Here is a 15,074-nt window from a genome sequence, read left to right as displayed (position 1 = left end):
CTCGAAGCCTGCTGTGACTGCTGACCTGGGCCTGCGAAAATATTAAGTACCAGTCATTAAATGTTTCAGCAGTCCTGAGGCCTTCTGCAAGGAAGTCAGCCTTCTGCCATCCCTCCCTATCTTTAGTAGAACCAAAGATACTTGGTCCAAGCCCCTTCTTAAATCCAGGGCACACTCTCACCCCTGCCTGCTGGTGGATCTGACCAGAAACCCAGCCAGCACCTTGATTTACAGCTTCCTCAGTTGGCTCATCTCCAATAGGGATATGGCTTGTCAGGCATTTTGGAAGACAAGATTCATTTGAAACTGCATTGACTATCTTCAGGCTTCAATATCAGCTTCCTACAGGTATTCTCTGAGATTTTCTCCAGAGCTAGGAAGAGCAGATTCTGCTGTAGTCTGACCAAATGGTTCATATTGTAGTTCCTCCATGGACAACTTACTGTCTTTAGTAAGACCTGTAGAGTAGCCATGCTCAATTTGACTGCACTTTCAAATCACTTGGGATGTTTTAAAAATAGCTGGCCTAGACTCCACTTGCAGGAATTCTGATTTAAATGGTACTGTGTGTGGGTGGTGCGGGGTGGGGGAGAGGGGGGTTGCTTCCCTGGTGACTCAGATGTTAGAGAATCCAACTGCAATGCAAGAGAACTGAGTTTGATTCCTGGGTCGGGGTGATCTCCTGGAGAAGAAAATGGCAACCCACTCTGTACTCTTGCCTGGAGAATTCCATGGACAGAGGTGCCTAGTGGGCTACAGTCTACAGGGTCGCAAAGAGTCAGACACAACTGAGTGACTAACACTTTCACTTTTTCCCCCCCCCCACTCTGGAGGGGGAAGGTACCAGGCATCAGAACACTTTCTTTAAGTTCCCCTTATGGTTCTAATGTGTTGAGAACTGCCACGGAAAAACCTTTATTTGGGTATGATTATAATTCACACTGATGTTGCTCTTCTATCTATCTAGCTAGCTAGGTACTGACTATGCTATCACCTGAACAGTTTTTCTAAAAAAGTAAGCATTTACAAACGGGCCATCTATGTGCTTGGCCCCTTGCTGGAGGCAGCTGCTGCTGCTAAGTCACTTCAGTCGTGTCCGACTCTGTGCGACCCCATCCCTGGGACTCCCCAGGCAAGAACACTGGAGTGGGTTGCCATTTCCTTCTCCAATGCGTGAAAGTGAAAAGTGAAAGTGAAGGTCGCTCAGTCGTGTCTGACTCTTCGAGACCCCATGGACTTCAGCCTACCAGGCTCCTCCGTCCATGGGATTTTCCAGGCAAGAGTACTGGAGTGGGGTGCCATTGCCTTCTCCATTTCTTTTACTAGATATCATTATGTGGATTGAAGTTACTGTAGGTATTCCAGCAAAAGAAAAAAGTGAGGAAAGATAAATAACAATACTGTGATGGTGATGGTTTAGTGGTTAAGTCATGTCTAACTCTTGAGACCCCATGGAATGTAACCCATCAGGCTCTTCTGTCCAGGGGATTTTTCAGGCAAGAGTACTGGAGTGGGTTGCCATTTCCTTCTCCAGGGGTTTTTCCTGACCCAGGAATCAAACCCAGGTGTCCTGTATTGCTAGCAGATTCTTTACTGATTGAACCACCAGGGAAGCCTTGATGGTATGCAGATATGGCAAAAATTGGGAAGATTAGGTGCATGGATTGAAGTTTGCATAACCTCCCAGGGCTAAATGATGCCCCTTGTGGGGAATATAGTGTTTCTAACACAATCTCATTTTTTCTTTCCATCTCCTCTAAAGTTTTCTCGCCATCTGATGAGCTTTTTTCCCTGACTTGAGTACTTTCTCTAATGGCTTTAAGAGTAACTAAAAGAGTTACTTTTAAGTCTTGACTTCATAGAAATATTGTGAGCTTGTTCATGGCATAGTTCTGAGGTTCCCTCGCATTCTTCTTCCCAAAATTTCAAAGCACTTTCTTAACCTCTTCCATTTCTGTACCTTTCTCTCACTAGAAGTAACTTTCACTCTTGCTTTAGGGAACTTTTCACAGAGAAGCAAAGAACTATATAATTCCACAGAGTTCCTGCGGAGAGAGGATCATTGAGATGTGGATACTGGGGGCCAGTTAAACTAAGTCACATCATGACCAAGTGACTCACTTCCAAACATCAACCCATGACAACTAACTTTTCAAATTTCATATCTGAAAACTCTTGCAAAATATACAAGGTACACAAGTTTATGTATTAATGACAGAAACAGAAACTCTGAAAAAACCATGATCTTCTGAATATCTTTTTTATTTCTATTTCTGTTTTCAGCTGTGCTGGGGAGAGTGTTGATCACAAGTGTATGAATTTTAGAAACACTCAAGTCACATCTCTCCAAAGAGCCATATGCACTGTGCTCAGTTTGTTCTGTCAAAAGTTATATGAGTGTAGGTAACCTTGAGAATTCCTTACCTGAACAATAAAATGTCTTAGTTGTATGCTTCACTGTAAATTTAGTTTTTAAGTGTTCTTATCTGATATGCTTACATCAGCATCTTGCTTGACAGATAATTTTCTGTGATAATCTTAAATAATTGTGTAAAGAGATCTCTAATGCCTTGTTTTATTTATAATTTGTCCCAGCTGTAGGCATTCAGATGAAACTTGAATTTTTCCAAAGGAAGTTCTGGACTGCCAGCAGACAGGTAAGTTATAATCAGCATGTTGAAGCATTAGCAACACTGTTATTATACAGGTGTTCACATTTGAGGACCCAGAGCCTAAAAGTGCCAGATTTCCGATGAATGTTTGTAAAATGAACCGCTGGGTTGCTCAGGTTACCTTTCATTTCAGTGCAAAATAAAGGACTGACAGCATGTTAGACACCACATGCTGAGAAAGCAGAGAATTTGCTCCTGAAAACAGCTGTAATTGTGAGATCAAAATAGTGACCGTCTTGAAGAGAAGTTTTTCTTCTAAATATCAGGGACTTTTGTGAATTTGCATAGTGACTTTTTAAACATCTTATGATGCCCCATTATTTGTGAATCTCTTTATTTCTATTTTTGAAGGATTCTGCATAGCTAGGTTATACTAAGCATGCATCTGCTTTCTTTGGCCAAGGGCTTCTCTGCCTTGGATAATCTGGGAACATTTTTTACTTACACTGTGTATTCTGTACTAAGTAATATCAGTGGTGTTTGTTCAGTAACTCAGCAGGAATGGCAACACATAAGATGTTTCCATCTGTCCAAGTCTATATGTTGAGATGGTATATAGTTTCTTAAATGAAAATACTTTAGGAATTTATGCCTCAAGAGCACAGAGTTTTTTAAAAAGTCACTGGGAAATAATTTAAAATTAAATAAATACTTAATTATATCTATTGTTACTGAAAGATTTGAGATCTTAAAAAGATATCACTATTGAATAAAGCATAAATTAACATGGACAACATAAATTAAAATGAAAAAGAACCAGGTTACTCCTAAGTTGTCTTTTTTAAAAATTCTTTATGGAATTTGTTACGGTATTCCTCTGCTTTATGTTTTTGGTGTTTTGGCTGCAAGGCGTATGGGGTTTTAGCTCCCCACCCAGGGATCGAACTCGCACCCCCTGCGTTGGAAGGCAAAGTCTTAACCACTAGACCGCCAAGGAAGTCCCCCAAATTGTCTTTTATACTACTGTCTGGGGCTGGTACTCATCCTAGAGAGGATGGGCAGATTCATCCTGGAGCACTCCCTTTGGGTGAAACAGGCTAGGACTCTGATGGGCCGTCCTTTAGTAACCAGGTGGCGGCCTCAGCAGATGCTGGTGTGTCCAAATGACATGTTTCCTTTTGTTTCCCCCTCACCTCACAGTGCGCCTCTCTGGATGGCAAATGCTCCATCAGCTGTGATGATGAGGTACGATGGTCTCCTGGGCCTGTGTCTGCGCTGACCAAGTTGGGGCGGGGGAGGGGGGGGGCAGTGGCGGTGGCTGAATGACTGAGGAATGTCAGTCAGGGGGAATGTGTCTCAGAGCCAGATCTAAGAGATTGCTATGAACCAGTCTCCAAAAACCCAGGGACATTTGCTTTGTTTTTTTCTCTTTCTTCTCCCAGTCAGATAGTTTTGGAGAGCTGGGGGAGTATGATTTAAATGTCCCATGAACAGCCCTGTTGGGATTTTGGCATTTTATAGAACACGCTACAAATTACTGACATTTGAAACTCTCACTCCAACTCTCAGAGTTTTCTACCAATGTGGTACCTCTTTTCATCTTCTTAACCACCTAGTGAAATGGATAGGAATATATGTCCCACTTTGCAAAGGGAAAAACTGAGCATAAGGGAAATTAAATGTCTTGCTTAATTCCATGTAATAAAGAAGCTTAAAAATCTAAGCGTTGAAAACTCAGAATGTTGCGTCCTAGCATACTGCTTCCCTTCTACAACTCCCTTTCCCTCCCTTCTTTCTTTCTTCTTATCTCACTCCCTAAGTCTTGGGAAGACAAATTTGAATTCCACACATGAGCAGTAGAATAAAAAAGATATACCACTGTCCCAAGTTTGACCATCAGATGTAAGTTTTTATAGCATCCAGTCCCATGTACCTTCTGCCCCACATCTTAGATCAACCACATGTGAAGTAGCATTTCACCTTGGCTCAGGCAGCCTTCCTCTCTCTGAGTCAGCCAAACCATTAGTCAATACATAAAGTGGAGCTTATAAATGATCACTCATTTATATTCCTTCTGGTTACCACAGGAATTAAAGAAATCCTAACCAAACATCATTCCAACACAGAAAACATGGATTAGAAGTATATTTCCAAAAAGTAGGCAAACAAAAGAAAAGTAAGGAAATATAAAAGAGGGAATATAGGATGAAGGTAAAGTACGAAATGCTCAGTTCTTAAATATCTGCCAGTTTAAAAAGAAAAAAAATCATAAAGCTGTATGAGTTATTACTATTCAAAGAGCAAAAGAAAAGTCCAACGTTTCCTGACCATTAGATCAAAAATAATTTCCCCAAAGGAAAGAGTACCCTGTGATGTTTTATGACCAGGACCCTTTCAGTAAGTTTTGGAATGCCACTCATAGTCTAGTCAAGTGGCCTCAAACCTCTCCTCTGTCTTTAAGGCATTACTTGTCTTATTGTAATGCTCAGTTCAAGACAACACAGCTCAACAGTAGCATAGATTAATCAGTGTCACGAGGCCCTGTGTTAAGCTACTAACTCCAATTTGTGTTAAAAGAACGGAGGACAGTTGGTTGGTTAGTTGAGTGACTGAATGGATGGTTGGTTGACTGGTAGGATTGATGGTGTTCCGGATAGTTGGTTGGTTGACTGACTGGTTTCTGGTTGATTGACTGGATGGACAAATAGTTGGTTGAACAATTTGATGAATAAAGTCAGAGGCGGTAATCTTCCTACAGCCTAACACCTCTTCCATGCATTCTCATACATAAAAATAAGTGGAAATGGATTCCCACTTAGAGTTAGAAAAGTACAATATATGTTACTTGTTCAGTGACTGATTTCAGAGGTGGTCTAGCATAGTGGCTAAAGGTACAGGCTGTGGAGGCAGAGTAGCTTCAAACTGTGGCTCTGAAAGTAATAAGCCTTGCCTTAGTTTCCTCAGCTATACAATGGGGATAGAAACACCCCCAGAGACATGGTGAGGATGAATGAGATAATACATGGAAACTTTATAGCACAGCTCCTGACTTGTGGTAAGCCCTCAATAAACATTATCTATCAAATGAAAATGTCTGCAGACACATCCTTCCCTTAGAGTAGTGGTTCAGTTGAACCCAAAACCTGAGGTGGCAGCCACACACACATTTTAGTCCTTGGGCGTAGTAAGCGCAAGGTAGGATGCCTTCCTCACTACTAATGTCTGCTTTAACAGCCTTGGGGATGGAGCCTCATTAAGATATCATTTTGAAGGTTCACACTTTGAAAATTAGTGTGGCATAGGCAGGATTGTTGGACTTGATCTGATCCTCAAATGTCCCCATTTTGCACTTTAAAGCTATCATCATTTCCCATTTTGACTCTAAAGTTTTGGCTTCAGGCACCTAGTTGACATAGTTTTAAAAGGAAAAGCCAGGCCCCATTCCATCCTTTCAGCAGACTCTTTCCATGTGTCATTCCCTTTCATAGATTTTAATTAAGTCTTTGAGACCATGTCCCTCCACTCCTCCAACTGCCCTCAAGTGATCAGGTCCCCATTAAAAACAGCTGTGGGGGCTCATTAAGTTCACGTGCTTCTGGCTTCTCCTCTCTGCTGAAGACCTGGCGCAACTCCCACACACTTATCAGACACACTTTGCCTCGGATCCCATCCAGTCCCTCTGTCTCCCCTGAAGTGGCCTCCCTGGGCCCTTGACTTGAGTGTCCTGCGCTGCTGGGTGGAGTCGGTCTGGCCAGATGTCTTCCAGGCTTATAGATACATCTTCATGGAGCGCCTGGCCGTGGGCCTCACTGAGGACTTTAAGGAGCTCCATTCCACCCAAGGGGACTGTTAGCTTCAGAACCTGAGAGGCAATCTCTCTCACACTCACTCATTCCTTCAGGACCTATTTGCTGAGCCCTCCTGACATCCCTGGCACCTCCAGCCCCTGAGGAGTCAATGGGATGCAGAGTCAGAGATGGACCCTGTCCTTCAGGAGCTAACTGGTTAGAAGGGGAGATGAGCACATGTGCTTATCAGCTGACTTGTCTCCACAATCTCTTGCTACAAACTGATAATTTCTGTCTCCAAGAAAGTCAGGGTGCAGCATTAAGATACTTATGCAGAGGGCACATAGTAGGTGCTGAGTAGACACAAACATGGTTCTTTGGGGACTCATAATGCACCTTGCACTATGCTCAACATTTTGCACTCACTGGCCTACTTAATCTTTTCTCTGAGATAGTTGCTGCTATCTCCATCATTCAGATAAGGAAACTGAGCCTGGGAGTGTTAAAAGGCTTTGCCCAAAGTCATACTGGTTGCAAGTGTCCAAGTCTCTGACACTCGAGCTAGCCTCTTAGCCTCAGAGCTAATACCACCTTCCAGGTAACTCAAGTTTGGTGCTGTGCTTCTCACTTCCAAGTACTCTTCCTCCCCAGTTTTCCTTACTATCTGTGATGGCCCAATTACCGTGGCCAAATTTGGGGCTCTAACCTCAGGTATCTTACCTAACCTGCCTTTGTGACCTGAAATCAGACTTATCTGAGCAATGAATGTTAAGGCAACAAGCAGATGAAGAAAGTTGCCTTTTTTTACAAAAGGCAACTCTCACCAGCTCTTTATTTCTGCATTTTTCAAACAACTTTATCTTTAGATGTTTTGTCACAGGGGGCTGTGGAGTGGATGCTTGCCATGTCTGTCAAAACTTAGAGTTCCTGGTTTGCCCAAGCCCTTCAGCCTGTCATTCTGCCCTTGTGACAAAGGGATGGGGAGACTCCTGAGAAGTTTGGCTTAATTTGGGGCAGAAGTAGCATAGTGAGAGAAAGCTGACAAAATATCTCTTCTATTTCCTTTTACTAGAGGAGGGAGAATGGAGAAGACAATTAACTACTGTAAAGAGACATAGAGAAAACAATTTATCCAGACTTGAATCTGGCTAATTCTACTCTGATTCTTTCATAACGCAGCACTCTGCTCACTTAACTTCAAGGGCCTTTTCCATTCCACTGTACTTACCAATAATTTAATCCAAGTGGTTGTTGGCAGGGAGATGTTTATGAAGTCGTTACAGTGACTGAATATCCCTAATGTAACAATATTGCCTGTAATGAAAATTAAATGACACCTTTCAGATTAAGGGACCCAGTTCTACATCAGTGACACAACATCCTTGCTTCTGACCTGTGATTTTCTCAGTGATTTGTCAATCGCAAGGTTGACAATATCTGTTGCATACTGTCACTCCTGTTCCTTCCACATCAGATGAGAGTAGAAACGGAGGTTGATAGCTGAGAAGTGAGTCTTCTAATGCCCACTCCAACGTTGATTCCATGCAGTGCTGTCCATTATAAGGGGCACGAGATCATCATTTCCAAGAAATGAGGGTGGGGAAAGAACCAAATATTTACGTCAAATTATGAAACATTTTATTGAAGCTTCATCTCTAAATAGAGTGGAAATGGTGAAATATATTTATTTTACTTAACACATTTAAACTTAATACATTTATAACTGCAATCATATCCTAATTCTGTTAACAAAAAACACGTTTGGTTTGGGAGTGGGGAGTATAATATTTCAGATAAAATTATAAAAATCAAAATAGTTAATCCTGCACTTTATATTTGATTTTCTCAAAGTGATCACAAGGGAGGTCAAATATAGTGAATTCTAATCAGTTTCCCCAGGAGCTTCTCTGAGTCTCTTCCTTTTGAAATCATTCTCTCTGGGAGTGTCTTTCATGTTATTGGTGGTGATGTTGTGTTTTTCCTGCATGTTTTATCTCTTACGGGTACTAATGTGGTTTCATGTGTGATTGGAGCAGATCTCCAGTATCACCCTCATAGACTTCAGGAAATATTGCTTCTTTCCCAAGATTTTTAGTTGCCTTGTGTTTGTCCTGTATTGTCTAATATTTGCAGAGAAAGACTGACCACAAAGTTATAGGTCTAATAACAGTAATACCAATTGACTAGGGATGTTTGAGTAGGAATTTATTTTATAGTTAGGGATGGAGGGTGAGTTATGGTGACTTTGAATTCTCTACACAATTGTAAGGATTTGGAGAGTCAGTATATGGAGGCCACTCCTATGCTCAACAGGTAGTTTTATTGATTGAATGAAGGTTAACCTCCCTTTGCATCAAGGTCTATGTCTCCAATTTGTCTCATATGATCCAATTAACTTAAAATTAAATGTAAATCTGCACATACTTCATGGCTGCCATATTGGACAGCCAGGCTCTGCAAGTGCTTTCACAGTGCTATGTCCTAGAAAAGGGGAGTGTTTGTCAGGACTCTCAGCTGGGCCAATGTAGTGTCCGGGCAGCCAAGGGCTTCTGTGAAGAACAAGAGTGTGACCTTCATCTGGTCCCTTTGAATAACCGAGAGGAACTTGCTCACCAAAGCACCCAGCTCATTTCTGAAAGGTGCTAGCAACGCTTTTAATTTCCTGCTGAATCTCCACCATTACCTACTAATAAAGGATGCATCTTTCTGGCTAGCTTACTGCTGTACTTTTGTGTCTGCTAGAATCAACTCCATGGATAGGTGAATGTCCCAGAAAAATACAACCCTGCAGTGGCCTGGAGTTAGGGGACTTTAGCTCAGGGTAAAGATATGTTACAAATTAAATGTTGCTGTCGGTATGTAAAGCTGCAATAAATAGAAACTGAGTTACATCAAGGACGGAATTAAACCTTAAATTTAAACTCCACAGCACTGTAATTAAAACTTAGCCTGTAGCAAATCATTCACTTGAGATTAAAGTAGTGTGGGGGAAGCAGAGGTTTGGGCTTACCTTGCTACAATTTATAAGTCTGAGCTACCAAAAGCTAACAGCCCTGCCCCCAAATCCAGCTCCCAATTAAAAACACAGTTTGAAAACCTTTAGGAGGCCTGAGGGGCCCCTTTAACAGAAGTCTGCCCCTTCCCCCCTGCCTAAGTCTATGAACAAATTAAAAAATATTACCTGGTCCCCTGATGGTCTTCTGAGCTGACACGGTGTTTTCATTAATACATCATTAGAGTAATGGCATTGTGCTGTCGTTTTGCTTTCAAAACAGCCTGCACTTCAACCACTGTTAATACAGGTTCAGAGGCCTCTGGACACTTTGTTCCTGGGAAATATTATTCAGGTCATATAAATTTTTGAAAAGGAAGACAAACTATAATGAATAATTTTTAAATGTATTTTCTTTTTATCCCAATTTGGGATGTTCAAGGCTTGCTTAGTGTTTTAGGTTTATTTGTTAGTTTTGCAAAACAAGTGCTGGGGTCAGTTTAACTTTGGCCTTAACTCCAAGAGCCAGCTGGCATTTCCAGTTCCCCCCAAACAGCCTAAAATAGGTGTCTCTCAAGTTGGAAGTACATCATTGCATGTAAAAGCAGTCTGAGGACCCAAAATTGAAACTGTGGTGTTTTTATTTTCTAGACTGTGAATTGTTACCTCATAGACAATAATGGATTTATTCTGGTATCTGAAGACTACACTCAGGTGAGTGAGGAATTTCTACCTACTCACAGTAAGGATCCCAGACTGTGCTTGGTTCAGGGGAAGTGAAATATGGTGTTGAAATTTTGAGACAATGATCTGTATTTAAGAGGTAATAGCAGGAGATTATAAAACATTATTTCCACCCCTTTAAGAATGTCACAGCCTACTTCTCAGCAGGCCCCGAAGAGATTTTACCTCCAGGGAGGAGAGGAGGGGTGCAGAGTCCAGGGTTTGCTCTCTTACACATAAAATGTTCAATTTATAGAATTATTTACCTCAAGTGTGGAGGTGCCTGAAAGAGTTTGGGTAATTTTAAGGAGGTTTCCTCCTTTTAATATTTTGATGTTTTATCTTTATATATAATTTATACATCCACACAAATATATGTATGTATGTCAACATAATTATTCTTTATGGCTTTCTTTCTGGTTTTTCCTTTTTAAAAGTTAGTTATCTGAGTCCAAGGATTAACTTGGGTTCTCAACACTGAGGGCCAAGAATCCACATGTAAATGAAAAATGTTTCTCATTTGATCCAGCCATGTGCAGTGGGGGGTCAGGAGGGAGAGATGGAAACAAACCAAACTAGGGTGCTCAGCAAAAAAACTCCACTTTTATTTGGAAATCAAAGTAAGAGTTAAAATCAATAGCATTGTAAAAGAGAAACGTGAGTTTCTCCTTTAAAACTTGGTGCCTGAAAGCTTTCTCTGCAGTTAGAAATGAAATTAGCATGTTAAAGTCAAATCCAAATCAGTTTAGCCGTATGGTGTAGGAAAGGAACACCAGAGGTGGAGGCAGATGGTTTCTGATGTGAGCTTTCTTCCTTAACTCGATTTGGGATATTGGGTACATCCCTTAACTTGCCGGGACTCCTGGTAGGTTCTATGAACAGAGGATGGTTGACTGCAGAAGTCGTCTTCTAACTCTAATACTTGAGGATGCTAGCATTTTATAATGAGGTTTCATTTACATCATTTAAAATGTTTGAATAGTCAACAGTGTGATAGACCCATTAATGCCTAATAAATTAGTTAATTGTCCTTAAGTGTGGCTCCTTAGGGTCTGAGCTCCGTGGCTTGTTAATTTGTGAACTCTGGCTCCAGGTAGCATGTGGGACTGTGCTTCGGTTTTCCCTCTTATCTGTGAGAATGTTGTGGAATTTTAAATGTACCTTTGGTCGATGATAATTACATAGTTGAGACTCAGACTGCCCACACATGGTCTCCTCGGATGCTGGACGTCACTGGATGTTGGACAGTTGATGGACATTAGATAGGAAGGATAAGCACGTGAAACGCAGTCGGTTTCTTGGGAGCAGAGAGGCCTATGGTAACATACCCCTGTGTCTAGGAGGGGTGAGAACCCAAATTAATCCCCTGTGAGGAGGAGCTCTGTTGTCCTGCCATAATCATGGAGGGCTGGGATGAGAACCTGATCCTGTGGCAGGGGTGGGGGGCGACATGGCAGTTGTCTTTAAGTGCTGAGTCTTGGACCAGCCAACAAAATGAACCACTGAAATAGTGACCTCTCCTAAGCCATAGCCACTACATGTGGTCTCTGTTCCCTCCTTTACTTCTGGGTAGAATAGCCAATGGAGCCTGCCCTGCCTCGGCTTGTTTGGTGTCTGGTTTCCTGTACCCCAATTAGGTTAATTCTTCTTCATCTAACAACCAGTTGCATTGACACTGGCATATTTACACACAGGAAATGTGCATGTCCTTCTTGCTCCCAACAGCAGCACATACCCACAGAGTTTGCCAAAAGTTCAAGTTTCCCTGGAGTGAAAAAGGCAATGCTCAGTCTTCAGTCAGTGAAATGTCATTTCCTTCTTTCCTCCTGTTTTCTGACTGTTTGGCAAAGCCTGTATGTGACCTTCTGCCTGAAGACTCCTAAGAGCCTACTTGAGGTCACGCCATTATAAGGAAATCAGGATTTAGTTAATACAAAGTCTATGGACTTCAGGTAGGAGCTTTCCCGGTGGCTCAGCTGTGAAGAATCTGCCTGCCAGTGCAGGAGACACAGGTTCAATCTCTAGGTCGAGAAGATCCCCTGGAGAAGGAAATGGCAACCCACTCCAGTATTCTTGTTGGGAAAATTCCATGGACAGAGAGCCTGGAAGGTGACCGTCTGTGGGGTTTCAAAGAGTTGGACATGAATGAGCACATACCACATGTGGAATTTATGTGATTTGGGCTCTGAGTGTAATGCCCTCTACTCTCGGCCACATAAGATACAAATTCTCAGAGCACCCACAGTAGAGATGGGGATTCTCTACTGGTCTGCACTGGCCCCTTCCAGTCTGTTGGCAGAGGAAGGCTGTTGGTCCAAGCTCTGTTCCGCCATATTGAATACATCATTCCCCTTGGCTCCAGGAGTCTGGAGGGATGCCCGAGGATGTTAATCCTTCATTCCACCAATCAGAGTTTGCAAATCTCGGCCAACACCAAGAACTAGACTTGTGGAAGCATAAGCTTAGCACTGGGGGAGTGCCCTGAAGACAGTCCTAGAGCCGGAGTCAGCCATTGGAAGTCTGACTGGCCGAGCCTTCTCTTCTCAGATCTGGACAGCTTTATTCTTGGTCAACATATTAGCTGCCTACGGACAAAATGAAGGTGTTCCTCAGAAAGTGACTTAGAGAAAGCAAGTGTTCTCCACTGTAGGAAATTTATAGAGCTGATGAAGAAGACTGCTGTATATCCCTAAACAGGTCATTTAGGAATTATAAACAATTCTTTTTATTACTGCTTAGGAAGCCCTTTCACAGTCTGTTTCTGTCTGTCTGAAGTAGTGTTTTACTCACAAGGAATTGAGAGCAGATTAATGCCTACTGCCTCCTTTCAAGAGTGTGTGTGCATGTGTGCCTACATGTGTGTGTATGTGCACACATGTGCACACATGTGCATGTGTGTTTTATTTCCAGTACTTAGCACATATTATGCAATGCCATTCTTACCCCACCCCCTACCCCTGCCATGCATTTGAAACATCCACATCTGCTTATTTGTTTGCTCTGTAATCCCATAACTTCTTATGACTATTAAGACCTTTTCCATGTTTATGTAACAGTAGTCCTGAAAACCTCCTTTTGCCCCTGTCAGCTCCAGGACACAAACTCTGTCCATTTTTATTTCTTCTCTGGTGTTTGGGCACATTATTTATCTACACTTCTTCTTGGGTCGTCTTTTCTTCCCCACAGACTGGAGACTTTTTTGGTGAGGTGGAGGGAGCTGTGATGAACAAATTGTTAACAATGGGCTCCTTTAAAAGGTAAGGATTTTACGGTTCCTTGCGCCGCCCCCCTCCCCCCCCCAAGAAAGGTTGCCTAAATAAAATAAAACAAACCAAGGTCAAATAAAGCAAGCCCAGACTTGACCCCATGGCTGTGTTCATGCTCCAGAAGATCTCCTGAAATTTGATGCCTTTTGGATGAGTGTTAAGAGTCTCAGAAACTCAGCTCACAATGCGTTCCCTGTTCCCTTAGCATAGTATTTACTAGAGGCTGGTCCTGAAGTCAGAGCCTGCACTGGAAGGAGATTATATTGGTCTGAAACAAGTGATTGCAGAGCAGTAGGAACCATTTTCATTTGGTCAAAAAAGGAAGAGAGTGTCTTGTCTCACACTGACAAACTGGTGAAACTTGCTAGAAATCTGGAACTCAGGGATGGAAAGTGATGTTTAGAGACTCGATATAATTTTAGAAAATCAAGTAAAAATTCACAAAACATGTTCCCAGATGGAGATAAGTTTAAATCTGCCGCTAGAACACAACCAGGAGGTTTCAGAATTCGTGGTAGGGACCACTCAGTTGAGTTGCAAGGGCTCTTGTTGACCCTGAGTGACACTCACAGCCCCGTGTCCCTCATGGGCAGGCCAGCCATACTTGTGGGAATACCAGAGCTGATGGGAAAGGACATCACCCTGAGAGATCAGGATCCCGGTGATGTGGCCCCAAGGAGTCAGTTCTCCCTCACCTCAGCCTCCCGGGGAGAATGGTGGCCTCTGAAGTGGTACTTTCCTGGACATATTTGATGCTGTTAAATATGTAATATCAGGAAATACAAGGATAGAACCCAACTCTCCTGTGAGAACTATTGCACATTGGTTGCCAGTGGGAAAGACAGTCCCCGAGTTTATTACTCCCCTGCAGCTGAATGGACAGGAAGTGTTAGCTCAGGAAATCAGACTTTTAAGCTAATCAATAAGACCAACTGAGCGCTGTGCTGAAAGCAGGGAATTCAAAAATGATGACCCAATTTTTGAGATTCTGTAGCTTGTTTGTGCCAGAAAGAGGGAAACAAGAAATGATATGTTAAAATGGCATAACTCCAGCACTTCTGAAACCTCTGACACACTTGCTTTCCAGCCTGCCTGAGTGTTCACCCCTGCTAGATTCCCTTTTTAAAATTCAAGTACATTTTTTGCCAGGAGTCATTGTACATAAGCTTGAAAATTGGGCATGGAGCTGGCCTGGGGTTGCTGTGCTGGATTGTCTGCCGTCCGAGGCACCCCTGGCTTCTCGTGTCTTTACATGGTATACGTTTGTATTGTTTTAGCTTGTTTTCAACTTGGTGGGGGTAGGGAGAGACAAAAGAGGGAGAATAATCACACACGTGTTTCTCATTTGAAAGCATATTTTTCAACTTTTTTTTTTTTTTTAACAAAATTACTTTCTTCCCCCCTCTTCCCTCTTGGATTTTCCTTTCAAACAGTTTGGTGGGAGAGAGGAAAGGTTGAAGCAGTATTTTAAGTTCCTAGATTTCTCGTTACTGTGGGTGAAGTATGAATGACTTGAATTTAGAAGTTTCTTCTACAAAAGTGGCTAACATCTGAGAAAGGGGGAAGGCTAGGACTCTCTCCTCGATTTTAACAGCAGTGCTGTCATCCAGGAATTACCTGGCAAACCTCCTAGGCCTCTTTGAAAGGCCCCCTCATGAGGCCAGGACAGAAATTACAGTTTGAGATTTGAAGT

The 15,074-nt window shown here is 42.3% G+C and overlaps 1 protein-coding gene across 1 annotated transcript in view; it reads left to right on the top strand.

Moving 5' to 3' along the window:
- Positions 1 to 15,074, top strand: part of CACNA2D3 (calcium voltage-gated channel auxiliary subunit alpha2delta 3) — an 838,234-nt gene that overhangs the window by 751,339 nt on the left and 71,821 nt on the right. The window contains exons 28-31 of the mRNA XM_065935331.1: positions 2,596 to 2,657; positions 3,813 to 3,857; positions 10,044 to 10,106; positions 13,302 to 13,372. Coding sequence (XP_065791403.1) covers positions 2,596 to 2,657; positions 3,813 to 3,857; positions 10,044 to 10,106; positions 13,302 to 13,372 — 241 coding nt within the window. The remainder of the gene's footprint in view (positions 1 to 2,595; positions 2,658 to 3,812; positions 3,858 to 10,043; positions 10,107 to 13,301; positions 13,373 to 15,074) is intronic.

Source organism: Muntiacus reevesi, chromosome 4 (genome assembly GCF_963930625.1).
Source record: "Muntiacus reevesi chromosome 4, mMunRee1.1, whole genome shotgun sequence".
Taxonomy (NCBI): Eukaryota; Metazoa; Chordata; class Mammalia; order Artiodactyla; family Cervidae; genus Muntiacus; species Muntiacus reevesi.
This window is presented reverse-complemented; position numbering and strand designations above follow the sequence as displayed.